The sequence below is a fragment of the Heterocephalus glaber genome, unplaced genomic scaffold (genome assembly GCF_053883595.1).
Source record: "Heterocephalus glaber isolate CG9 unplaced genomic scaffold, H.glaber_assembly_v1.0 deba00000122, whole genome shotgun sequence".
NCBI classification, from domain to species: Eukaryota; Metazoa; Chordata; class Mammalia; order Rodentia; family Bathyergidae; genus Heterocephalus; species Heterocephalus glaber.
The window spans coordinates 41858074-41884503 of NW_028258138.1; the positions used below are offsets into that span (position 1 = coordinate 41858074).

The 26430-nt window shown below is 32.8% G+C and overlaps 1 protein-coding gene across 2 annotated transcripts in view; it reads left to right on the top strand.

Annotated features, from left to right (window-relative positions):
- Nucleotides 1–26430, top strand: part of Epha3 (EPH receptor A3) — a 382701-nt gene that overhangs the window by 325879 nt on the left and 30392 nt on the right. For both annotated transcript variants that reach the window (XM_004857918.3, XM_087214069.1), the window contains exons 14-15: nt 24227–24376; nt 25871–26064. In XM_004857918.3, the coding sequence (XP_004857975.1) occupies nt 24227–24376; nt 25871–26064 (344 nt within the window). The remainder of the gene's footprint in view (nt 1–24226; nt 24377–25870; nt 26065–26430) is intronic.

The window sequence follows — 26430 nt, forward strand, 5'->3', positions numbered from 1 at the left end:
GATATATCCTTAAAAGTGCATTATGTGTGCCAAAGGGTGTGTGGTTCTTTTAATTTTTATTCATTTGATTCAGAATCTTTTAGGATATTTTTGTATATTTATTGATATATTTCTTTGAAATCTCATTTTAAAGAATTTTTATGGCAGAAAATTTAGAAAACTGAAATGAAAAATAAAGATGATAGTCATTTTAATGATACTACTTAAAGATAACAGGTATTGACAATTTAATGTTATCTCTTCAGAATATTTTTCTATATAAAAGTAATTCTTATACAAATAATACTTCTCATACAGATAATTCATATATAAATAATCCTTTCTTTTGCATATACCTAATTTTTCATGCTGACTCTGGTGACATATAATGTATTGCCAATTCATAAATACAATATTTTTATTCTATATAAATTCAAATTTTTTGAAATCCACTTTTTCAAACTTAAAAATGTAAAATACAGAAAGTTCCATATAATTATTCTTTTACATCAAGAATCTATAACTTTCTTTTTTATTCATGTGCATGATTTATTTTAAACAATACATTATTAATTGGGCAGAGCTCCAAATCTTTGATACTATTAAAAATACTTTGACACACATCCTATTACGTTGTTCATCTCTGTTTATGATTACTTCTCCAGGATACATATCTAGAACTGAAATTTCTTGGATCAAAATTTGTGCAAATATGTAAAGAATTTTTTGGATTTGAATTGTACAATTATTTTTAACATATCAGTTTGCAGTCATAGAGATAGTGTAATGGTTCATCCTTATCTGCAATAGATATCTTCAGTGGATAATAGAAACCATAGATGATTCTGAACTCAACTTCTATTTTATTCTTTCTTCTGAAGTTGAGAACTTTCACTTTTTTGGTTAAAGGAATCATTTTATAGCTTCTCTCTGGCAAATCTGCATTCCCAGCATTATTACTCTTTTGCTTTGGGACCATTACTAAATAAAATAAGAGTTATGAGAACACAAGCGCTATGATACTAAAATAGTGGATCTGATAACCCAGAAGGCTACATGGTAACAAAAATGCTAGTAAGGCATACAGTATGAGTGCTATGGACAGAGGGATGTTTACTATCCTGGTTTGGATAAAGCAGGAAGGTATGAGATTTCATCATGTTGCTGGGAGTGGCATGCAATGTAAAATTTATGAATTATTTATTTATGGATTTTTTTAACTTAATATTTTGGATTGTGAATGACCTCAGCTCTCTGAAACTATAAAAAGTGAAACTGGATATGAGGGGACTACTGTGTATCAAAGCCTTTTTTATGCTTTTTAAAGCAAAGATAACAGACAGTTTTTAAAGGCAGTAGATTTCTGTTATTTTCTTGCCCCTATAGCAAAAGTATATTCTTGTTTAAAAAAACAAACAACCCTCTCCTTTCTTCACCATTTAATTAACAACCACCAATACTGTCTCATAGCATCAGTACTTTGAGAATGAGCCTGATTTACCAGACATGTTTCATCTACAGGTAAAGCAATAGTGAAGAAAATAAAGAAATACAGTGGCACAGTGACCCTGGGGATTACTAGATAACTTACGAGTTTTGACTCTTTTGATGGCTTTGTACATTATACTTCTTTTTCTTTTCTTATTTTCAGTTTTAGTGTATAGTGGATTCACTTTGTTAATAAATCTAAATATTTTTAAGACATATCTTGCATTTTGGATCAGAAATTTTTTATACTGCAGCTAACATTTCTAACAATGACTATAGCTATATAGTTCTGAACACTTGATGAAATGGAAAAACAAACTTAATTTTCTTAATAATGCTTTTTAATGCTTCTTTAAAATCCACAAAAGATCAATCAGCCAATGTTCTATAGAAAAGCATTATTTTTATGACTGAACTATCATCTCAAGAGACAACATATGCACCAAATAAGATTTATTTTTTCATGAAATGTCTTTATTTTTCTCCATACTGCTATGCTTTCTATAGATGTCTTTCATCACTATGTGAGCTTCTAATATAATGCATGAAAAGTATCATGCTCACTTGCATTGTCCTTCTTGTTATAATAGTCATATTATTTAAAAATACTTCTATATAATAACAAAATATTTGAACTTATTTCACATATGAGTTATTCAGTTGAGTTCTACTTTCTATGCCACATTCAATTATTAAACAAGAGCAACCTTATTTTCAATATTAATCTTGATTTCTAAGATATTCAACAAACTATTTTTTTGTTGGTAACTTGAAAAAATAATTTAAAAAAATAAAATCTAAATAATCTGATCTCATGTTCATGAATGATTTTGTTTGCAAACAAATTGGTTCACATACAGAAGTGTTTAGCAAAATTTTGTTTTTGTTTGCAACCTACATTGGGTGACAAACAAGACTGTAGCCATCTTTCCCGCACAAACACAAACGTGGCCATCTTTGCCAAAATCGTAGAACAAATTAAGTTCCTGCACCGAGGCACCATTGTATTGGGTTAACTTTCAGAGGTTCATTTCCACTACTACTTTGTCCTGACCAAAGAATCCTAATGATTTATTTGTCCTTGGCAGAAGAAAGTTTATCGGGGTGTCAAAATTTCTCTTAACTTTCTTGAAACAAAGAAAGAACATCCTCCTTACATTGATATTTCAATATCAAAAGATTTTTTTTTTTTGGTATGGGGAATCGAACTGAGGTCCTTGTGCTTGCACAGCAGGCGGCAAAACCACTGAGCTAAATGCTCAGCCCTGAAAAAGATTCTTAAAACCCATGCTAATCAATTGAGTTCATTCATTATCAATGAATAGCTGTTTAGAGTTCTTCATTGTTCACCCTCATATTTTTCTCTTACAAAATTCCACAGAATATCCATTGGTCTTTTTCTTTTGAGAAGTTGGATTTCCATTTATAATTCTAGAATAATTTAGAAGTCACTGATTTAAATTGCCATAATATTGTTTAGTACAATCATTTTATATTTACCCTAAAGATTAAGATAATAGAGCTGCTATCCTTTTTAAAGAAATATACCAAAATAGCTAATTAAATTGTTATTTCAAATTGTCATATTTCAAAATGTGTACTTTTGGCAGGAATATTGTTACTAGAAAGTGTCTTTGAAGTTCTTAGTTTTGGAGTTATCATAATGCTGGAATGTGATAATATTAGTCAAAATTATTTAAGCATGTAGTACTTTGGGAAACAGACTTGATTGAAATAGAGTTTGTCATCTCTGTAAATTTATAGTGTAATAAGAAAACTAGTCCATTACTGTTATCAGTCTTCTGCTTGCTTGTTTGTTTTTCTAACCAAAAGCAGCATTATCAAACCTAGACACTCACCGTTTTTATTTAGTTTAATATGCTATGATTTGATTATTTCAGAAAAACAAGCTCACCATTAAAAACATGGAATGAGATATTCTTTTTGCATAAATATATTCTGATTAATCTACTGAAAAATGAGTCGCATCATTTAAATAACACTTAAAACAGTTTACCTAGTATCTGAAATTTCTTTAATTTGAAAATTAGCATTCAGTTCTTCAGTGCATTAAAACTTTCTCAAATGCTTCTCTGAAAATTATTGGCTTTAGGTAAAGAGCAAATGCACTAAGGAATCATGAGAGGCATTTGATTTGATTCGCTGACACAGGGTGTCTGCTCTCCTGTCTTTGGAACATCTCTATGACCAACACAGAGAATAGTAGTATAGAAATTATACCAACTTATTGTGAATTTAAGAATCTTAAAGTGGAAAGAGTACTTGAGAAGCTGAGAAAAGGCTTAACTTCAAAACTTAAAACAATCTGCCTGGCAGTTTTCCACATTGATTTCTCTCCTCCTGTACGTATATGATATTTCCTCCCTTATGTCCTCAACGGTGTGCCAGATGAGAAAGGGTCAGTTAAGGTATTAATATGCATGTTTCTCTTTTTCCAGAAAAATATTATTCAGGGAATAAGATTTTTCAAATCATCACTTCTAGTTAATTCAAAATCTCTACTGCAGAATAGAACCTTCAAATATTAAAGCTTTATATTATACAATATTATTATGCATCCTGTAACCTCTATAAAATTCCATTGTGCACTCATGGGATATTGGGAGTAAAAAAGGCTATAAAGTTTTAGTATATTATAAAAAAATTTTGATCTCATGGAACCCTTGAAATGCTCTTGAAGACTAATATAGGTGCATGGATGACACATTGAAAACCACTATTATAGATGCTTTATTAGGAAATAGTCCCTTAAAAACTAAATAAATGTTTCAGTAGTTTTTCAGTGATATAAATCTAAATTATGGTATAGTTTTACGTGATATAATATGTTTTTTAAAAATAGCCCTGAAAGCATAACTGCAGCTGCACACAAGAGGTTGCAAATCATCTTAAAATCCCTGGATTTCATTTGAAATGGATAGGATTGGAGCATTTAACCCCACAGATATAAAGCATCAAAGAATTTTTGTTCCTTAGAGCAAATAGAAAAATAAAACCTTCTCTTTAGTTTCCCAAGAATGTGAATTTCAAAGTATAATTATGCCATATGTCCTCTTTGTTTTTGCTTTGGTCTACTAATTTCCTTCATTCTAAGAAAACCATGTTAATATTGGTAAGAATTGTTTGTCACTGAGTAATTTTTCTCTCCTTTTCTTACAAAATCTTACGTCAAATTGGTTAGTGATTTTGCACATATGCATGCATGCATTTATGTACATAAATATCCTTACATTCCTGTTGAAACTGATGAAGTCCAAAATTTCAACATCGTGGTGATCATTTTATTCCCCACAGGATCAATTTAGAGAAGGTATAAATTTTTATCTAATTTGTATGCTGTGTGGTCCATCAATCCAGTTCTCAGGCCCCTAAATTCATTTTAGAGGTAAATTAGTCCACAAACTGCTTACAGAAATTTGAGACAATTTATTTGTTCTTGGTTATCTTCCTTATTATTAAATCTTTTTCTTTTCATTTATGTTCTGCATACCAAATAGTTACCTTCAGGATTTTGAAAATTTTTGAGAGTATTCTATCTGGTCAGAAAGAAAATCTTATTTTACATAACTAGTTATTTACTTACTGATATCTCCAACTCTTCCAAGTTGGTGACAGGAATATATTAGCACAATTTTGTCTTATCTAATTTCATTTTCAAAATAAGAAAAAAAGTTGTTAAAGCTACACAAATACATTTCTTTTTAATTCAGAATAACTCCATTTTAACAACTTAAATAATAACATGAGCCCTTGTTCTGAAGGATTCTCAAGAACTAAAAACTATGCATATCAAAAATGGTATATATAAAAATGGTATGTTATTTTTATAAGTAATATATGTCAGATCATTTATACACAAATAAAAAAGTAATAACAAAGTTTTTATTTAGTAGTCTTCATATACTAACAATATTTTAAGCTTTCTGTGAAAATAAAATCAATCACAAATTTACTTTCTACTTTCTTATAGTAGGTATGAATACTTCTGTATGTAACTTCACAAAGTAAGGTTACTTATTCATAAATCTGAAAAGTATAAATGTGTTAGTAATTTCATCTATCAGTGTTGTACCACAGCATAATGAGAGGTGTTCAGACATGAACAGTGTAAATATTTCAACAAATGAAAAGAATAATTATCCAAATTTATGTGGTAAAAATTTACACTATAATTTTGAAGTACAACAGAGGAGTAAAGAAACTATATGTAAATATGTTTAAATGTATTACAATCTCAAGCAGGAACTATTTTCTCTAAAATGCATGATTTATTTATTCAACAAATACATGAGCATTTCCAATATATTAGGCAATGTCCCAGGGTCAGAGAATCAAGAAGTTAGTAAGGCACAGTAACACACAGTTACAATCTAATATAGACTTTACATCATTAGTAATAAAAATGGAAAAAAAAGCAAAGTGTAAGTGTAGTATGGCAAAGAAGGAAAATTGGGAGTGTAGGCAGTGTGTGGAGCGTGTCATTCATACAGGATAGATAGTTTCTCTGATAAAATGACATTGGAGGACAAAATTGGTGAACACGAAGATGGAAATAATGCAAGTATTGAGATAGATTAATTTTGTTTCAACTACTTTTAATTGAATAAATAATTATAACTACTGCTCTGAGTCCTTTGGAGGAAGAGAATATAAGTAGTCAGATTTTGATTAACTCAAACCATTAACATTAGGCTAATGGTGACTAATCTCCCTTCCTATTGCCATGGGTCAGCCTATTGTGTTGGTGACTCCTAGAAAATTAATAACAATTACATTCAGTTATTTCCAATCCTCTTTTTCTTACATTTCCAAATATGTGATGACATGTGTTACTTGAAGATTTTTCCATGTACTCCCAAGCCATAGATGAGCCTGCTTCCTCTGGCATCTGAGGGGCTGCAGTCCCAGGCCAATCTTATAATTACACACCTAGAATGGCCAATAATTTGGCTCATTTCCTTTTTATCACACTTTTCCACCTTTGATCTGTATGTCACAGATCATATTTATTTTCCTTTCACTAGTAAACTTATGTCAGGAATTGGTATATATTTTGAGCAGTTATTAACTAAACATAGACACTATCTTGATCTCTAATAGTCTCAAAACCACCAGAAATTTCTCAGTGGATATTTGTGAGATTTTCAAGCTACCAATTTCACCTTTTAAAAAATTCTCGGTTGCTGATATTAAACAGATCAACTTTAAATTTTGTTTCTTTGAGGTTATTACAGTGAATCTAATATTATTTCTATTAACTTTATTATAAATACACAACAGTCCTGCTATAATGGCTACTTCATTTTACTTATAATGTTGCCTGTTTAAAAATTTGTGTTCAGACAACTAAAAATTTAGGTATTCAAATGAATAACTAATTTTTAAAAATTTTAACTGATACTCAAGAACATAAAATTATACAACTTAATGTATACTTACTATCTTTGATATGTCAATACATATACACTGAATTCATTTCAGAATCTTTCAGTAAGGTTAAACATCTGTCTTCTCAATTGTTTATCATTTCTTTTTTTTCTATTAAATTCTTTATTGGTACATTTTAGGTATACAACACAAATACATTTCTCATTGGGAATTGTACCTTTACATAATGCATCTTGGTTCTTATTTTTTCCCCATTCCTAGCCCTCCCTTCACCCCCTCCACCCATCCCTATTTACAAAGACTTTATTGGCATTTTTTCCATTTCTCAGCATTTTTCCTTTCCCTTCTTTCCTTTTCCCTGCCTCTCCCAATACCGCTACCCCTTTGGACCTTTTCTTCCTATTTTACCTTATCAATTATTCATTCTAATCATTGACACATTTTAGGTATACAATATAATGACATTCATCATTGGAAATTTGCACCTTTACATAAACTCTCTTGGTTCTTACTTTTCACCCTTGTCCAGCCCTCCCTTCAACCCCTCCAGTCCACCCTATTTACAAAGATTTTGTTCCTATTTTTCCATTTTCTCATATTAAACCCATTCCCTTCTATCCTTTCCCCTACCCCTCCCACTTCCTTCCCCTTTGCTCCTTTTCTTCCTATTTCACATTACCTATTATACATTTTAGTCCTTATTTACACTTTCAGTTTCTCACACCAGAGAAACTATTCAGTATTTATACATGTGTGTCCTATTTATTTCACTTGAGTATCGCCTCAATGTGCATCCACTTAGCTCTAAATGTCTCTAATTTCTCATTATTTGTGGCTGAGTAGTACTCTATTTTACAAAAAAAAAAAAAACCCACATTTTCTTTATCCAGTCTCCAGTTGATGGGCATTTGGGCTGTTTCCAGGTTTTACCTATCACAAACTGTGCTGTTATGAACATGGGTGCACATATATCACTGTGATATGATACTTTTAATACTTTGGGCAAGATTCCCCAGCAGTGGAATAGCAGGGTCAAATGGGACTTCCAGTCCTAGTACTTTGAGGTATCTCCATACTGATTTCCACAGTGCTTGCACCAGTCTACACTCCCACCATCAGTAGAGCAGGGTTCCTCTTTCCCCACAGCCCCGCCAGCATTTGTTATTGGTTGATTTCAAGATAGCAGCCATTCTTTCTGGAGTGAAGTGGAATCTCAGCTTTGGTTTCATTTGCATCTCTCGAATGACCAGTGATGTTGAACATTTTTTCATGTATTTATTTGCTATTTCTACTTCTTTGAGTGTGAAATGTCTGTTAATTTCAGATGGCCATTTTCAGATTGGGTCTTTAAATTTGGGAGGTCTGATCTTTTTAAGTTCTTTATAGATTCGAGATAGTAGACCTTTGTCTGAGGAAGAACAGGTGAAGATTTTTTCCCATATTGTGGTTGTCTCTTCACACTGCTGGTGGTTTCTTTTGCTGTGCAGAAGCTTTATAATAAGAACAGATCCCACTGGTTGATTGTTTGCGCTAGTTTACAGGCAACTGAGGTTTTGTTCATAAAATCTTTTCCTACACCAATGTCTTCAAGAGCTCTACCTAAGCTCTGTTCCAACTGGTTCAGAGTTTCTATTTTAATATTTAGGTCTTTAATCCACTTCAATTTTACTTCAGTGCATGGCAAGAGATATAGGTGTGGTTTTAATCTTTGGCAAGTTGAAGCCCAATTTTTCCAGCACCATTTATTAAAGAGGCTATCTTTCCTCTAGTGAGGGTGTTTGGCTCCTTTATCAAAGATGAGATGGCTGAGTGTGTCTAGTGTTGTGTCTGCATCTTCTAATCTGTTCCACAGGTCCTCAAGTCTGTTTTTTTTTTGCCAGTACCATGCTGTTTTTATCATAGTAGCTTTGTAGTATACTTGCAGGTTGGGGATTGTGATGCCCCCTGCCATGTCTCTGTTACTTAGAATTGCTTTTTCTATTCTGGGCCTCTCCTTGTTCCAAATGAATTTTTGGATTGTTTTCTCAAGGTCTATGAAGTATGCTGCTGGGATCTCAATTGGAATTGCATTAAATCTATATAGCAGTTTTGGCAGTGTGGCCATTTTCACTATATTAATCCTTCCTACCCAGGAGCAGGGGATGTCTGTCCATTTTCTGATATCATCTTCAATCTCTCTTTTCAGAGTGCCATAGTTTTCAGAGAAGAGATCTTTGATTTCTTTCGTTAGGTTGATTCCTAGGTATTTCAGGTTTTTGGATGCTATTGTGAAAGGAATTATTTGCCCTATTTCTCTCTCAGTGAGTCTGTCATTTGTGTAGAGGAGAGCTATTGATTTTTGTGTGTTGACCTTGTAACCAGCTACTTGACTGAATTTGGTTATTAAGTCTTGAAGACTTTTGGTGGAGTTCTTGGAGTCTTCTATATAGAGTATCATGTCATCTACAAATAATGACACTATGACTTCTTCTTTTCCCATTTTATTCCTTTTATTTCTTTCTCTTGTCTAATTGCCATGGCTAATGTTTCCAGAACTATATTGAACAAGAGTGGTGATAGTGGACATCCTTGTCTTGTTCCTGATTTTAGTGTGAAGGATTTCAGTTTTTGAATATTTAGTATGATATTGGCTGTTGGTTTTTCATAGATGACTTTTATCAGATTGAGGGAGAGACCATCTATTCCAATTTTTTGTAGGGTTCTTATCATAAATGCATGTTAAATTTTGTCAAATATTTTTTCTGAGTCTATGAAGATAGTCATATGGTTTTTGTCCTTGGATCTATTGATATTGTGTATTACATTGATTGATTTGTGTATGTTGAATCATCCCTGCATCCCTGGGATGAATCCCACTTGATCAGGGTGTATGATCTTCTTGATGATCTTCTGCATTCTATTTGCCAGTAACTTATTAAGGATTTTTGCATCTATGTTCATTAGTGAGATTGGCCTATAGTTCTCCTTTTCGGTTGGGTCTTTCTCTGTTTTGAGGATCAAGGTGATGCTTGCTTCCAGGAATGAATTTGGGAGTATTGCTTCCCTTTCAATTTCATTGAAGAGTTTAAACAGTAGTGGTAGTAGTTCCTCTCTAAATGTCTTGTAGAATTCAGCAGTGGATCCATCAGGGCCCAGGCATTTGTTAGTTGATAAGTTTTAAATTATGTTTTCAATTTCATTGGTTGATATTGGGTTGTTTAGAATTTTTTGGTCTTCTTCATTCAACTTTGGTAATTCATATGTATCTAGGAATCTGTCCATTTCTTCTGTGTTGTCCATCTTATTGGCATACAGGTTCTGGAAGTAGGCATTGATGATCCTCTGGATTTTTGCTTGGTCTGTTGTTATTTCACCCTTTTCATTCCTAATTGCGTGGATTTGGGCCTTTACTTTCCTTTTTCTGACAAGATTATCTAAGGGTTTTTCAATTTTGTTGATTCTTTCAGAGAACCAACTCTTGGCTTCATTGATTTTTTGTATCATTCTCTTAGTCTCCATTGCATTGATTTCTCCTCTTTGTTCTTATTTTTCACCCTTTATAATTTCCTCCCTTGTATGAGCTTTGGGGTTGTCCTGCTCTTCTTTTTCTAGAAGCTTGAGGTTCAGCATCAGGTTGTTTAATTGGGCTCATTCTGTTTTCCTAATATGCATATTCACTGCTATGAATTTCCCTCATAAGACTGCTTTCATTGTGTCCCATAGATCCATATGTTGTATTGTCATTGTCATTTAATTGAAGGAACTGTCTGATTTCTTGCTTAATTTTCTGTGTAGCCCATTGGTTATTCAGAAGTGTGTTGTTCAATTTCCACATGTTTATGAAATTTTTTGAGTTTCTGTTGCTATTTAGCTCCAATTTCATCACACTATGGTCTGATAATATACAGGGGATAACTTCAATTCCTTTGCACTTACTTAAACATGTTCTATGTGTTAGTATGTGGTCTATTTTGGAGAATGACCCATGTGCAGCTGAGAAGAATGTGTATTCTGATTTTGTGGGGTGGAAGACTCTGTAATCATCTGTTAAGTTCATTTGTTCAAGAGTTCGATTGAGTTCTAGTATTTCATTACTTATTTTTTGTCTCGTTGATCTATCTATTTATGACAGTTGGGTGTTGAAGTCCCCCACTACAGTTGTACTAATGTATATATGACTTTTCATGTCCATTAGTATTTATTTTATATAGTTGGGTGTACTAGTGTTTGGTGCATAGATATTTATGATTGTCATCTCTTCCTCTTTGATTGTACCCTTTACAAGGATGTGGTGTCCTTCTTCATCTCTCTTAATCAGTAGTGGTTTTAAACCTACTTGATCTGCAAAGAGGATAGATACTCCTGCTTTTTTTGGGTTCCCGTCGCATGGAGTATTGTTTTCCACCCTTTAACTTTCAGTCTATGAATTTCCTTTTGAATTAAGTGTGTTTCTTGTATGCAGCATATTGTTGGATTTTGCTTCTTGACCCATTCTGCCAGTCTATTTCTTTTGTTTGGTGAATTGAGACCATCAACGTTGATGGTTATAACTGAAGCATATTGACTTGTCATTGCCATAACTTTTTCTTTTTGTTGGGTTCTCCCCTTTTACATTTAATTTCTTGTCCTGGCAGATGAGTTCATTCTGCTGTACTTCCTGGGGTTGTGATCCTCAATGTCTGTTCCTAGGATATTGTGTAAAATTCTTTGGAGTGCTGGTTTAGTATTCACAAAGTTCCTAAGGTTCTCTTTGTCATGAAAGTATCTTATTTCTGTATGAATTGTGAAAAATAGTTTTGCAGGGTACATCAATATGGGTTTTAGACTGTTTTCTTTTAGGGTTTGGAATATGTCACTCCAAGCTCTTCTTGCCTTGATGGTTTGTGTTGAGAAGTCTGCTGTGATTCTGATGGGCTTTCCTTTGTATGTGATTTGTTTCTTTTCTCTGACTGCTTGGAGAACTTTGTTCTTCTGCTGAGTTTCTGGAATCTTAACAATCATATGCCTATGTGTAGATTATTTTGATCAAGGCTATTTGGAGTTCTATATGCCTCACTTATCTCTATGTCAGGTTCTTTTCCTCTGCTTGGGAAGTTTTCTGCCATTAATTCTGTGAAGAATTTTTTTATATCATCTGCACTCTCTCCTGTTTCTTCATTGACTCCAATCTAGCAGCTGCTGGATTGATTTCTCATGTTCCCTTATAATTTTGAAGCAATTTTTCTTTTCCTGGTCATTAATTGCAATCTTATCTTCTATATCTAAAATTCTGTTCTCACATTGGCTCATTCTGCCCTGTAGACCTTCAGTGGAGGTTTTCATCTCCTGGAAATCTATTTACATCTGTTTTATGGATTCCATTTGTTTCCTATGTTGGGATTCCACCATGTTCCTCAGCTCCTCTCTGGATTTATTAATCATGTCTTGCAGTAGGAGCACAATTTCTCCTGTTAGCTGAGAAATTATTTCTGATTTCATTTTTTCCAGAGCCCCTTTTGTTGCCAGTTCAGTGGGTCCAGGTGGTTGAATATCAGAGCGTTCCATCTCATTTCCCTTTGGGGTTGCTGTAGGTGATCTGGAAGTCTGGTTCTGAGACTTATTTATGTGTTTTCTCATTTCAACTGGGGGGGCGGATGTTGTTTGTGCCCACACGGATCACCTCCTCTGAGCTAGGAGAGGGGGGACGGGGGCCAGGAGTGGTGGTAGGGATGTTGTCCTAGAAGTCCCTTCCTCTGGGCCATGAGCAGTGGGACAGAGGGCGGCCCAAAATCCCTTTCCTCTGTGCTGGGAGCACCGGGAGTTATGGTGGCTGGGAAGCCCCTTCCTCTGGACTAGGAGCAGTGGGACAGCGGCTCAGAAGCCCCTACCTCTGGGCCGGGAGTGGCGGGAGGCTGTTTATCATTTCTTTATGATGAAAACTTTGAAACACTTTTCTTCTTGCTATATGATGTGTGCAGTACTTTAGTGTGATCTATAGTCACCCAGTAGTGCAAGAGAGCACTAACACTGCTTGCTCCTATCTAAGTGTATCTCAGTGCCTATGATTAACCTCTCTCTATTCTTTCCCCACCCCCATACACATTCTGGCTTCTGATATCCAGCTTCTACTATCAAGTTTTGTGAGATAAACTTCTTTTAAATGCATTTATTATTTCATTCCTTTTTGTGATTGAATTATGTTCCATTGTGTATGTGTTACATCTTTATCTACTCTTCCATTGCTGGACACTTAGATTGCTTCATTTCTTGACTATTATGAGTAGCACGTTAATGAACATAGGAGAGCCTAAGACCTTTTGATATGCTGGTTCCACTTCCTTTGGATATGTACTCAGTAGTGTTATTACTGGAGAAAATGACAGTTCTCATTTTAAATTTTGAGGAACCTAATGTTCTCCACAAAGGCTGTGATAATCTACATAGTTACCAATGATATGCAAGCATTCCCTTTTGCCAACAGCCTGGCCAGGCCTTCTTATGTTTATTCTTTTCTACTGCAGCCATTCTGATGGTCATGAGGTGGTAGTATCTCATTGTGGTTTTCACTTGCATTTTCATAATGATCAATAAGTTGAACATTTTTTCATACACTTGCTTGCTGGTTGTATTTCTTCTTTTGAGAAATAGATACTTAAATCCATTGTCCATTTTAAAATTAGATTTTTTGCTTTTTGCTATTAAATTTTTGCATTTTCTTATGTGGTCAGCATATAAACTGTTTGTCAGATGTGTTGCTTATAAATGTTTTCTCCTATCCCATATACCCTCTGCACTGGGTTGGTTATTTCCTTTGCTGTGCAGAAGGCTTTTGGATTGATGTAATTATATTTATTTTTGTTTTTTCCTTTTCTTTTAATATCCCCTAATTCCTTGCCCATTCTAATCTCCTGAAGCATTTCTGTACATTTTAATTTTATTTTTTTATTAATTATATTGGTACATTTTAGGTATACAATATAATGACATTCATCATTGGAAATTTGCACCTTTACATAATCCATCTTGGTTCTCATTTTTTCCCCATTCCCCGGCCCTCCCTTCAGCCCCTTCATCTCTCCCTATCTATGAAGACTTTGTTTCCATTTTTTTCATTTTCTCATATTAATTCCATTCCCTTCTTTCTTTTCCCCTACCCCTCCCCTTTCCCCTTCCCCTTTGCACTTTTTCATCCTCTTTCATGTTATCTATTATTCCTTTTAGTCCTTATTTATACTTTCAGTTTTTCACACTAGAGAAACTATTTGGTCTTTACACATATGTGTCTTATTTATTACACTTAAGAGTATTGCCTCAATGCGCACCTATTTAGCTATAAATGTCTCTAGTTTCTCATTCTTTATGGTCCAGTAATACTCCATTTTATTAAAAAAACAAAACAAAACAAAACAAAACATTGTCTTTATCCAGTCTCCAGTTGATGGGCAATTGTGTTATTTCCAAGTTTTAGCTATCACGAATTGTGCTATGAACATGGGTACACATATATCTCTGTGGTATGATTTGTTTAATTATTTGAGGAAGATACCCAACAAGGTAATAGCTGGGTCAAATGGGACTCCCAGACCTAGTTCTTTGAGGTATCTCCATACTGATTTCCACAGTGGTTGCACCAGTCTACACTCTCACCAGCAGTGGAGCATGGTTCTCTTTCCCCACCACCCTGCCAGCATTTGTTATTGGTTGATTTCATGATAGCAACCATTCTTTCTGGGATGAGTGTTGTTTTTATTTGCATCTCTCGAATGACCAGTGATGTTGAACATTTTTTCATATGTTTATTTGCTATTTCTACTTCTTTGTCTGGGAAATGTCTGTTCTTTTCAGATGCTCATTTTGTATTGGGCATTTCTTATATGTTTTCTAAGAGTAGTTTAACAGTTTGGGATTCTATATTCAAACATTTGTTTCATTTTTGGTAGATTTTTCTAAGTTTTGAGAGATAGGGGGCTATTTTCATTCAATTTTCTCAGCACTGCATAATAAAAAGACAATCTTTTTGCCAGTGACTATTCTTAGAAACTTTGTCAAAAATCATTTTTATGTAGATATATGAGTTTACTTCTAGGCTCTCTATTCTGTTCCATTGATCTACGTGCCTGGATTTATGCCAGTTCTGTACTGTCTTAATTACCACAGATTTATAGTATATTTTGAAGTCAAGTATATAATGCCTCTTAGTATATGCTTTTTCTCAAGACAATTTTTGCTATCTCTGTAAATATATTTTTTATTTTAATTGATCATATATACAGCAGAAAAATTGTCCTACTAAACCAGTGAATTTTGGAAAAAGCTGGACTCATATTAAGACATATATTTAACCTTTTTTCTAAATTTTTATATTAGTTTCCTTTTAAAATAGATGGCAAACGTCATATTACTTTGCTTTTATATTATTTTATGTAAACCTGTATAAAATAAACATTATTTGCTTATGTTTCATTTCTAGAGAGCTAAAGAATAACAATATAAAAATTTTTATGTATATTAATAAATTCTTAATCATTTTGCTTCATGTTTAAAAATTACAAAAGTTCCTTGGATGGGCTTTTGATACCTAAAAAATCATCTGTCTCTGATCTCTTGTTGCAATCAACATCTGCTGAAACTATCCTCTCAGTGACTTTTAGGTTTGAACTACTGGGGATTAGAATAAATGCTTCCCCTGGGAATCTTCTTGGATTGCCCTTCACCTTCTTGTCTACCACAATGAGTGAAGTTCATTCTCTGACAATAGATAGATTCTAAGCCCTACAGAAAAATGATTTATCCTTGTATGCACTCTTAACCTGAAAAGTCAATATACACCTCCAGGTTAAATACTCAATTACTTAGGGTTACTCAGATAAACTTTCTAAAGTCCTTTGTCACACTGTATGTATGACCTGACATAGTTCATAGGCAGGTGATATGAACTGTGAAGCAACAAAACATTCTCTTAAATCAGGAGGGAAAGAATTGTGTATACAATTAGAGAAAAATTGAGGCAGATATGAGTTGGTATATCTCAAGTACATATTTCTTAGCAATTGCACTGCTTTTTATTTTAGAAATCAAGCTGGAGACCCCCTAACCTACAGCAAAAGAACTGCCTTCATCTATGCCGAAAAACAATTCAGACTTCTAGCCAAATGTCTCATTTAAACTGTCTAAATTCATTAATCTGAGAGAAATGAACTGCAGAATTTTTCAAGTTTACTTCTTGGGCTTACTGGCTCATTCCTACTTTAACTGTTAGCAAAATCAGGAAGAGTGTGAACTTCTTCAACTAACCCTGAATGGGAAGTTCATAATTATGTAATGCTTCTGCCAAGAGAATCCCTAGAATCTTCACACCATTTTATTCTTGTCCTTCAACACATCCATCAGAATTTTGGTGTGGTAAATACAGGTATGATGCCCAAGAAGACATGCAGTTTACTCCATAGTCCATCTTTAAGAGCCCCAACATAATTAACATTGTAAATGTCAGTATCCTTGATATTCAAGAGAGTTTTCCATAGAAATTTGAGAGTTGGAAGAGCTAAGGTTTATAAGACTCCAACCTTTAAGCTGTTGGAGGTAGATAAATTAGCAGATAGTTGTTTTATATTCCCCATAGCCTGTAGTGTATGCATGACAAAATAGTTGCACAGAAAGTTTAAAAATCTTAGCTAAAATTAAATAAGAAGTTAAAAGCTGGTCTCATATACCTAGATGCCTGAGTCCTATAAAGTAAAAAATTTGTATAGAATATGTAACTAAATCTTTCTCTGAATTTCTGAGCTACACAGAATTGAATGTTAGGAGTAACTGGCTCTAGGTTTTGCATTGCAGATGTAGGAGCAAACAATGACTTGTGATGGTGTTAAATTGGAATTGGAGGTCCCTCTGCAATTGAGGTTTTAGATGCACTCCATATGCTATGATTCTGGCAAGCATTTGGAAACTTTTCTGAAATATATAAATATTTGGGGAGCTTACATGTGGATATAGAGGCCATTCAAGGAAATGCTTCATTTTGAAATCTGCTAAAATATGGTAAAATTATCTACATAAATTATATTTTATAATAACTATTTCAACTTTTAAAATATTCTGCTTGCCTGATAGTATTACCTACCAAAATTTAAATTATATACCTATTTCAAAATTTAAGTTCATCAATTAAGGCCAAATGAAGACAATATTGCCTCCTCAATTCCAAATTTTTGCATACCTCATTAAAAAGTTTTGGGCAGTTATTTAAGAAACATCTACTTATAAAAAAAGATCCCTATATATAAAGCAATTTCTGAACCAAAAAATGAACAAAAAATTATAGGGAATATGAGCTTGACTTCGTTGAGGTAGATGAGGGAGGATGAGAAATTATTGTGTTCAGAATCAGGTACAAAATAATGCATAAGTCCTGAAATGTATTATTTGTGGGAAATTCAGTGTTCTGTATATTGAATTTATTTCAATTTGATAGTCTCAGGTTTATAGGTTCTCTGCCTAAATGCAAGCAGCTTCATAGTGCAAGTAAATTAAAATCTGTGGGCCCCATAATTAGACTCAAATGAGTCTTTAAAGACAGTTACCAAATGTCTCTCTGTGGCAATGACATGTATTTGCAGGTAGAGATAGCACTTAACCTTGGACTAAGCACTTATGTTTCACTAAAATGCTTTGTCAGTGATGGGTCCTTCTGATAAGGAAATTGATGCTTAATTCCTAAGTTTTTGTTTGTTTGTTTGTTTTTGTACCAGGGATCAAACTCTGGGTCCTTGTGCTTGCACAGCAGGCAGCGAAACCACTGAGCTAAATCCCCAGCCCTCATAAGTTTAATTTAAGTTTCACTAAAATAGAAAATTGTCCTATTTTCCAAATAAGGGTGTGTGTGGGGGGGACTAAATGAAAAGAAAAAAGCAAATTAAAAACAGGGATAATTTCATATTGGATATTGTTATGTTATCAAAATCTAGGAATTAGAAGATTAGCTTTGGTGAATTTGGCTCTTGTTTTTCCCCTTTTAAAAGATGAAGCCCAAGGAGGGGATTAAAGTATTCCTAGAATGGTGAAAATATGTGATTCCACTTAGTTTATGTAAAATCCTCAAAAGATCCTAGGCCTTTTTTGGATTATTTTCTTTTGATAATAGAGATTCCTCACACATCATCTAAAGCAGTATTTCTCAAATGGGGATGATTTTGTTCCCCAGTGGATACTTGATATTGTGTGGAAACATTTTTGTCTTCAAAACTGGGGAATACTAATGTAATTTAGACAAGAAAGGTCAGGAATGCTGCTAAATATCTCACAATAGACAGTGCAGGTCTCACCATAGAAATGACCTGGCCTGAAATGTGGATAATGCTCCTCTAGCGAAGTCTTGCTCCAAAGTTGCCCAAGATGGATAAAGATGGGAGTAGGAAGGCAGTTTTTTATCCCAATATACTCTGAATTTGGTATGTTAATGGATGAGTGGCATATATGCACAATTGAATACTATTCTGAGAGGGAAAGAATAAAATCCCACTATTCATGATGACATGAATGGACTTGGAGAACATTATATTAAGTGAAATAAACCATGCATAAATGGACAGATACTACTTGATCTCACTCATATGTGAATTAAAAAAAAAAAAGTTAAGAGTAGAATCCTGGTAAGCACAGACTAAGGTAAGGGACTGCTGGGAAGGCAGTCAGGGAAAGGTTGTTGTTCACTGAGCTACAGTGAGATGGGAGCAGGAAGTCACGGTGCACTGTTGGAAAGTAGGGTGACAATAGACAATGGCATTTTAAGGTACATTTCAAAAGCCTGGAAGAAATAATTTTGAAAACCTTGACCCTAAAAAAATGTTCAGTGTTGAAGGAGATACTTGTAGATATCTTTAATCTGTTTTAAACATTACAAAATATATACAAATATTGAAACATCATGTTACTCCATTAATACATATGATTTTTATGTTTTTATGTAACAGTTAAGATATTTTTAAAAGTGATGATCTTATACTAGTGCAGGGAGTAGGAAGGTGGTCATCAAAGATGGGAAGGGAAATAGGGAGGTGTTGCTGAAATGATACATAACTGCATTTACTTAGAAGGAATAAATTTTCAGAAATCTGATATACAATAAAGTCAATAAACAGTGATACTATAGTGTGGGTTTGAAAAATGTAACGACTGGGTGTTATGTCGTCTTGTTTTAAAATGATAACTATGTGAGGTATTAAACTTGTTAATTAGATACATTTAGTATTCCATTATATAGCATGTAATATGTACTATATTATCACATATAATTATGTTATTTATTGCATATTATTTAAATATATTGAAATACATTTATATACTTTTTATAATATTCATATATTTACAAAAATATTTAATATTCATATTAAAATATTAAATACATTATAAACATAAATATAAATGTTAATGCCATTATATATGATATGTATTACACAATGTATATTTACATAATAGATATCTGCATATATGTATATATGATATTTACACGTTTGTGTATATATTTATAATAGTTATATATAAATATATGGATATACATGTTTATGGTTATATAAATATTTACACAATATATATTTCAAAATATAACATTGTGCCTAATAAAAATAAAATATTTTCTATCAATTGAATATAATGATAAATTTTTTTAAAGTCCAAAATAAATACGAGTTAACCTTGAGCAGCCCTTTATTGATAGATCATAACAATATTTTTCTGCTGAGACTCAACAAATAAAGCATCTCTTTTAAAATATCATCTAAATGGCATTAAATTTAGTAACAACATCATGCCTCATACTGATGACTAAAAACAAAGTTATAATCTGTGAATTTATCCTTTTCTTTTTAATCTGAAAATTGCATACTTTAAAAAATAAACAACAGTAAAGCTTAAAGAAAAAGGATGGGAATGGAATCCAAGAATATCTCTTAGGTACCTCTTAATTCACTTTAGCCATCCTGGGAACAAATTGCCTGTTACTATATAAAATATATTGCTATTTGTGAGCAAATGTGCAACAGATAAGCCATCTCACATCCGGTCTCCTAGAATGCAGAACTTTGAGATATCACAAACACAATGAAACAAATGACGAATCTTTTATTTCTAAAAAATTTTATTTTCATTTGGTTTTGACCTAACACTTGAAATTACTAATATATCCTCACGCTTTAAATTTCAAAAATGACTACTTTAGTTTTGATCCTTCACTTTTGTTTAAGACATAGGAGTTAAATCACAGACTTATCCTTGTAGCAGGTAAATATGTAAGACATTTTTAATCAGTATATAAGTCTGACCTGTGCAAAAATTTATACTTTATAATTTTACTGAGTTTCATTCTACAAAGAAATAGAGTAGTATCTATGTGGATACACTAAAGATATTTTTAAAATTCTTTTGGTATTTTTAGGTTGGTAAAGTTCATATTTTCAATATACTAATATGGAAGCAGTTGATTATGGGCTGTGTAATGTTTATGGAGTCAAATGAAAATCTTTATAGCACCTGCAAATATTAAAATACTGAGTCTTACAACAGCTTGTGACAAATTTTCATAATTTTATAGATGCTAAAAACTGATGCTGCTCAGTATTTCTTGTATTTATATTATGAAGCTATTAAAATGTTGTAATGTAACATAATTATTATATAGTAGTACAAGGTAAGAGGGGTGGATAACAGAAAATAGTTTTAATTTCCAAAAAATGAAATTATGCTGCACACTTATTTGATATTTATATTGGCTCATTTATTATTATTAATATTTAGAAACACTCTGAAAAAATAGATTCAACTTATTATTTGAAAAGTCTAAAATTTATCAATGATCTTTAGTGTAATCCACTACACTCTGTCTAGAAGATAATAAGTCAAATTCTCACTTAATGTAATTCTACACTGTATTTACATTACAGATGCAAACAGGAGAGGTAGAAAATCTCTCTCTCTCTCTCTCTCTCTCTCTCTCTCTCTCTCCCCCCCTCTCTCTCCATTATGAGCTATTACACCCAAAGCATTGGGGTTAGATTGGAGTTAGGCAAGTGTTCTACCACTGCACCACTGAACTACATCTCCAGCCTTGCCTTCCCTTGCCTTGCCTTACCTTGCCTTTTCGGGTATAACCTCAATAAGTTACACAGGCTGGCCTTGAACTTTTGATCCTCTCACCACAACCATGCCCAGCATTCAAATTCTTTTTTGAACTATGAGAATGAAAAGATGAAGATGTAAAGGCAGGATATTTTCAGCAATTGAAAGATCACAGAGGATAAACCAATTCTGCTTGGAAGATTCCCAAATCTTTCACCAATGAGAACTTACTTGCCAGAATGTTCAAATAAAAATATTTACAAGTAATTAAGGGCAGGTGGGGAAAAACATCACCCAAGGAAAAAGTACAATATGTTTTTTAAGAAGTTAGCATATGTTTATGAGAAAGGGAATTCAACTGAGATCAAGTTGCCTTTGTTCAGTGCCTACTCTGCACACTGATGAAGATAATATATTTATATAGAAGAAAATAATTCTCTGTACTGAGCACAGGCTCCTGTAAATTATGTTCCTTGTCAGCTTCATAAAATGTTCACCTATTCATAGGCTTGTGGTTTCAAATTAGAGTTGAAGAACACTAGTTTTACTTAAGTCAAAAGATAAGAGAAACCTACTTGAACTTATTTTACTACTGTTGAATATAGTTTGAAACTACAGTGTCCAGTTGGAAGATTTTGTGATAACATGCCCAATCACTTTTCTTTAAACTTCATCAATGTTTCACTGGTTTGAATTCTCTTCTGTAATTATAACTGTAGGAAAGATGTGTCTACCTATTGAAGTGATTGAGAGAGCAGGAATGGCAAAACATGTACTAAGGATTCTATTAAAGATCAGACACTTTATTAGTTTTCTTACATATATCATAAACCCATTACCAATGACAATATATCTGCTAAATAATAAAAATACCGAATCATTTTTATTCAACTCTTGACTCTTTCAGTGATGAATTGTATCATTTACAAGATGCCTGGCTAGGGAAGGAATGCTAGTATTAAATTTATAATTATCATTTTATTATTAGAGTTAAGAAATCATTATATTGAAAAGCTTGAAGCTGTTATTATAACAGTAGCATGGTGTGTGTGTGCTTGTGTGTGTGGTGTGTTTTGCAGGTCACAACAGTTATAAAACAGGTCAGGAAGAGAGGAGAATTTTAAAGATATTTCTTTCAATAAAATAAATTACAACATAGTTTTCCAAACACATTTTCCATTTGTATGAGTTAAAAAAAACTTCTAATAAGATTTAAACAGGTAAAAACAAATGACACTTGGGGATGTAGCTCAGGGGTGCTGCACCTGCCTGGCAAGCACAAGGTCCTTAGTTCAATCCCCAGTACCTCAAAACAAAACAAAACAAACCCACAAAAACAAAACAAAACAAAAAAATGGCACTTGATTGGAAAATTGAAGTGGAAATAATCTGCCTGAATCTGTACACACTCTACAAAGTCCAGGACAAGTTAAGAGATTCTGGAATACAGAGCCCCCAGGAAAAGATGTACATAGGAATTCAGCAGAAACTTCCTCAAAATCCTCATATTTGCATGTAGAATAGCTCTTTTCTAAACCTAATCATGGGTATGGGTGTGTCCATACAGATGAAAAAAAGACTAATCTTCATTATTTGAGTATTGTAAGGAATTTTATTAAAATTAAAATGCTCTTTCTGGAAAACAATTATGAAGAACTTAAGATGAAACAACTTTGGTGTGTTCCATTTTCATGTGACTGAAATAAAACTAAATAAAAAAGCTTTTCTGCCATTTGCTTATGGCTATTTTTAATGAACATAGCTTAATTGTAACCAGTGACTTTAGCAGGGTGACAAATACTAATCTTATTTCTAAATAGATACAAAGATTTCAACATGGAAAGATTTTTTTCTATTTTTAGTGCCATTTCAGTAATTTTGTTCTAGTGAAATGAAAAAGCATAAACTACTAAGAACATGCGGAAGTCTCTATAACTGATATTTTAAGATATTCTATTTCCTTTGTCCATGCTTACGGCTTTGTTTGATTTTTGTTAATTCTCTGAGTTCTGTAAGGAAGAGGAAGTATACCCAATGATATCATTTAGCACTCTTATTAAAGTTTGTTAAATGCCATATATATAAATGTTTTTGTCAAAATCAAGAGTAATACTTGAAATTTTGAATCCTAAAATCCCAAATTTGGCCTAAGAATCCATAGAACCTGTCATTCTTTGCTACTTAGTGGACCAGAATAATCAGCATCACTTGCATTAGTTAGAAATAGACACTGAAATTCTCTAATCAAAATTTTCCTTTTAATAGGAGTGAGCCCTCCATGATACATATACACTTAAAGTTTGAAAAAGAATATACTAGGTACTTATTTTTCTATATTTATTTACAACAAATTATTATCATTCCTATTTGCCCAACATTTTCCAAACAAAAGAGCCAGTTTGTTATTTATAATAGTCTTACCCAAAGTGATGAGTATAGTCTTTCCCATATGACTGACAGTTGGTATATTTTATTAATATTATTTAGTAAATTGACAGAGAATTCTATGGAATATATAGTTCTATAGTTCCTGTACTCAGGGAGGTAAAATTATTCTTCTCCAGACTCTAAGTTCTGGGAATTTAATTATAGTATCTCATAATGTTTAAAAATTTTAATTGTTGAGTGCTATCTATTGAGTAGAGCATAGCATTGTAAAACATGTGCACATTGTGTGATGAACAACTTCATCTAATTGTCACATCCGCCTCCGAAGCATTTATCATTTCTCTGTGTTTGTAACATTGAAAAAGACTGATTGGTAAACTGAAGAGATTTTTAAAGTGTAATTTTATTTTAAGTGTACTTAGTTAACAATAACTGTAAGCATATGTGTCAGGAAGCATTCTAAATTATTTACAGACATTAAGTTTTTATTTTTTCTAAACATACCTTCGTCAAACATAATCTATGTTAAATAAAGGGTGATTTATGATATCTCTTTTAATATTTGTGTATGTTGTATCCAGTATGCCTCAGTTTTGTTTTAGGAGATTAATTAATGTGTCAAAGTTAATGTAAAATACTGATATTGAAGCACTTTTCTACTCTTTGTGATTTTGAAACTTTTTCACATTATTTGAAAATAAATTTTGTTATAAAGGGAATATTACTGCTTGGTATTAAAATTGAATATCAAGATATTTTAGTAGGAGCCTATATTCCATTTCAGAATAAAAATTACCCCGACAAATTTTCTCAAATTTCAGGTTATATTGTGTATGTTATATGTTCAATGAATTACTTACTCATTTATTTATCTGTGATTTTCTATTTGAAGGGAGGGAAAATCCCAATTCGGTGGACATCACCAGAAGCAATAGCCTACCGCAAGTTTACATCAGCCAGTGATGTATGGAGTTATGGGATTGTTCTCTGGGAGGTAATGTCTTATGGAGAGAGACCATACTGGGAGATGTCCAATCAGGATGTAAGTATGTATTTGTAATTTCTGAGTTATGAGTTCAGATTTTAAAAATCAAGCTGTGCAAGGAAGTGGAGCATAATGAAACCAGGTGCTCCTAGTTTATGATTGAAATAGAATACTTAGAAGAAATGGAACTCTTTCCAAGTTTTACAAGGATATTATTCCATTGTTCTTATAGCCTTACATGTCTTCATCCAGCACAAGTTTAGGGATGTGACAAAATGAAACATCTTTTGGTTAAACATGAAATGGTATAAATGACCAATAAGAAAACCAAACATATGTCACGGAGTATTTGAAATATTTTTGCTACAAAATTGTTCCTCTGTAACATTAAGATGTGAGTTTTCCATGCTTTCTTGATTAACGTAATGTACCTATTCCAACATTTTGCTTAAATTTTGTATTGCAAAATGAGACAAAATAATCAGTCTCTATCATGTTGTTTCTGGTAATGTAATAAACTTGCACATGAATTTTGTTTATAAAATTTGAAGTTTCTAGATAGAGAAATTAGTTTTCTATTATAACTGTCATATTATTGTTCTTCCAAAGGTAGTTTGGTTTTATGGCTTACATTTTGCTAATTCTTAGTAAAAGGATGTTATTAGTATCTGGAATCAGAACTTCATTCTTAGCCACAGACTTTGAGAATAATCTCAAGGATATATAAAAAGCCAACCTGAGATGCTTTTGGTCATTTGTTACTCACTAACTTAAAAAATTGCTTTAAGGCATTTAGATATATGCATTTCTTTACTTCCACTAACATGCTGTTGTTGTTTTTTTAAAAAATAATTCTACTGAGAAAATCAGGCTCAATTTTCTGTAATTTTTTTTTTCTCTACATGTCTTCATATCTCAGGATCTCATAGTATAGTCTCTGGACCAGCACTTTTACCACTTCCTGGGAATTTGTTACAAATACAAATTCTCAGGCCTTACCTCAGACCATTGGATTATGAAACTCAAAATTTGAGGCAATAATACTATTCTGGAGTCCTCCCGATGTTTCTAATGCATATTAAAGTTTAAAAATCCTCACTTTGTGTGTTTTGAAAATTCTAAATAACAGGTACTTAATTATGTAGTAGATTTTACCAGAGGACGTTGCTATGGTTTGGGACCATAAAAATTGTGCTAGACTGAAAATCTGTATATTGATTTTCTTTGCATGCATTCATATAAGACTTCCATAGTGATATGTTTAACCAAATAATAATTTTTATAGCAAATTTTCTTTATCATGGAACATTTCTTTTTATGTTAATCTGCCAAGGATCTTTGCAAAGACTTCACTAAAGTTCTTGTGCCTAACTTGATTTTCCTTTCTTGCAGTCATGAATAATTTGTCATTTTTCTAATCAGCCATTATGACTTTAGTGAATTTACAATGACAGCTTTTAAACTTAATTCTAAAATACTCGTATCTGTGTTAATGAAGAAGTAAAATAAGCCCCACTTTTTAAGTCTATGAGAACTGTATGTCTCACACAGGTAATTAAAGCTGTGGATGAGGGTTATCGCCTGCCACCTCCCATGGACTGCCCTGCTGCCTTATATCAGCTGATGCTGGACTGTTGGCAGAAAGACAGAAACAACAGACCTAAGTTTGAGCAGATTGTCAGCATTCTGGACAAGCTTATCCGGAACCCCGGAAGTCTGAAGATCATCACTAGTGCAGCAGCAAGGTGACATGTTATATTCTGCATCCTGCACTCATTATGAAATGCATGTGTTTTTTCTCTTTCCTACTCTACTCACATTCTTTGAAACTTGTAATTCTCAAGACTAGAGAGATGTGCTTGCTTGCTTTTTTTTTTCTTTAGGAAGAATTCTTATGCTACTTAATAGTAATGATGATATTCTGAAGTATTTTTAGTTTCCATGGTTTAACAGAAGTATTTCTATGTCCAGCCTTGTTTAAATGTTTGGGAAATTGGAAACCTAAACATATAGCTTTATCTCATTCTCTTTTGTTTAAAAAAAAGGAAAAGAAGGAAGGAAAGGGGGGAAGAAGGGAATGAAAACTTTTGGGTTTGTTGCTAATTGCAGTA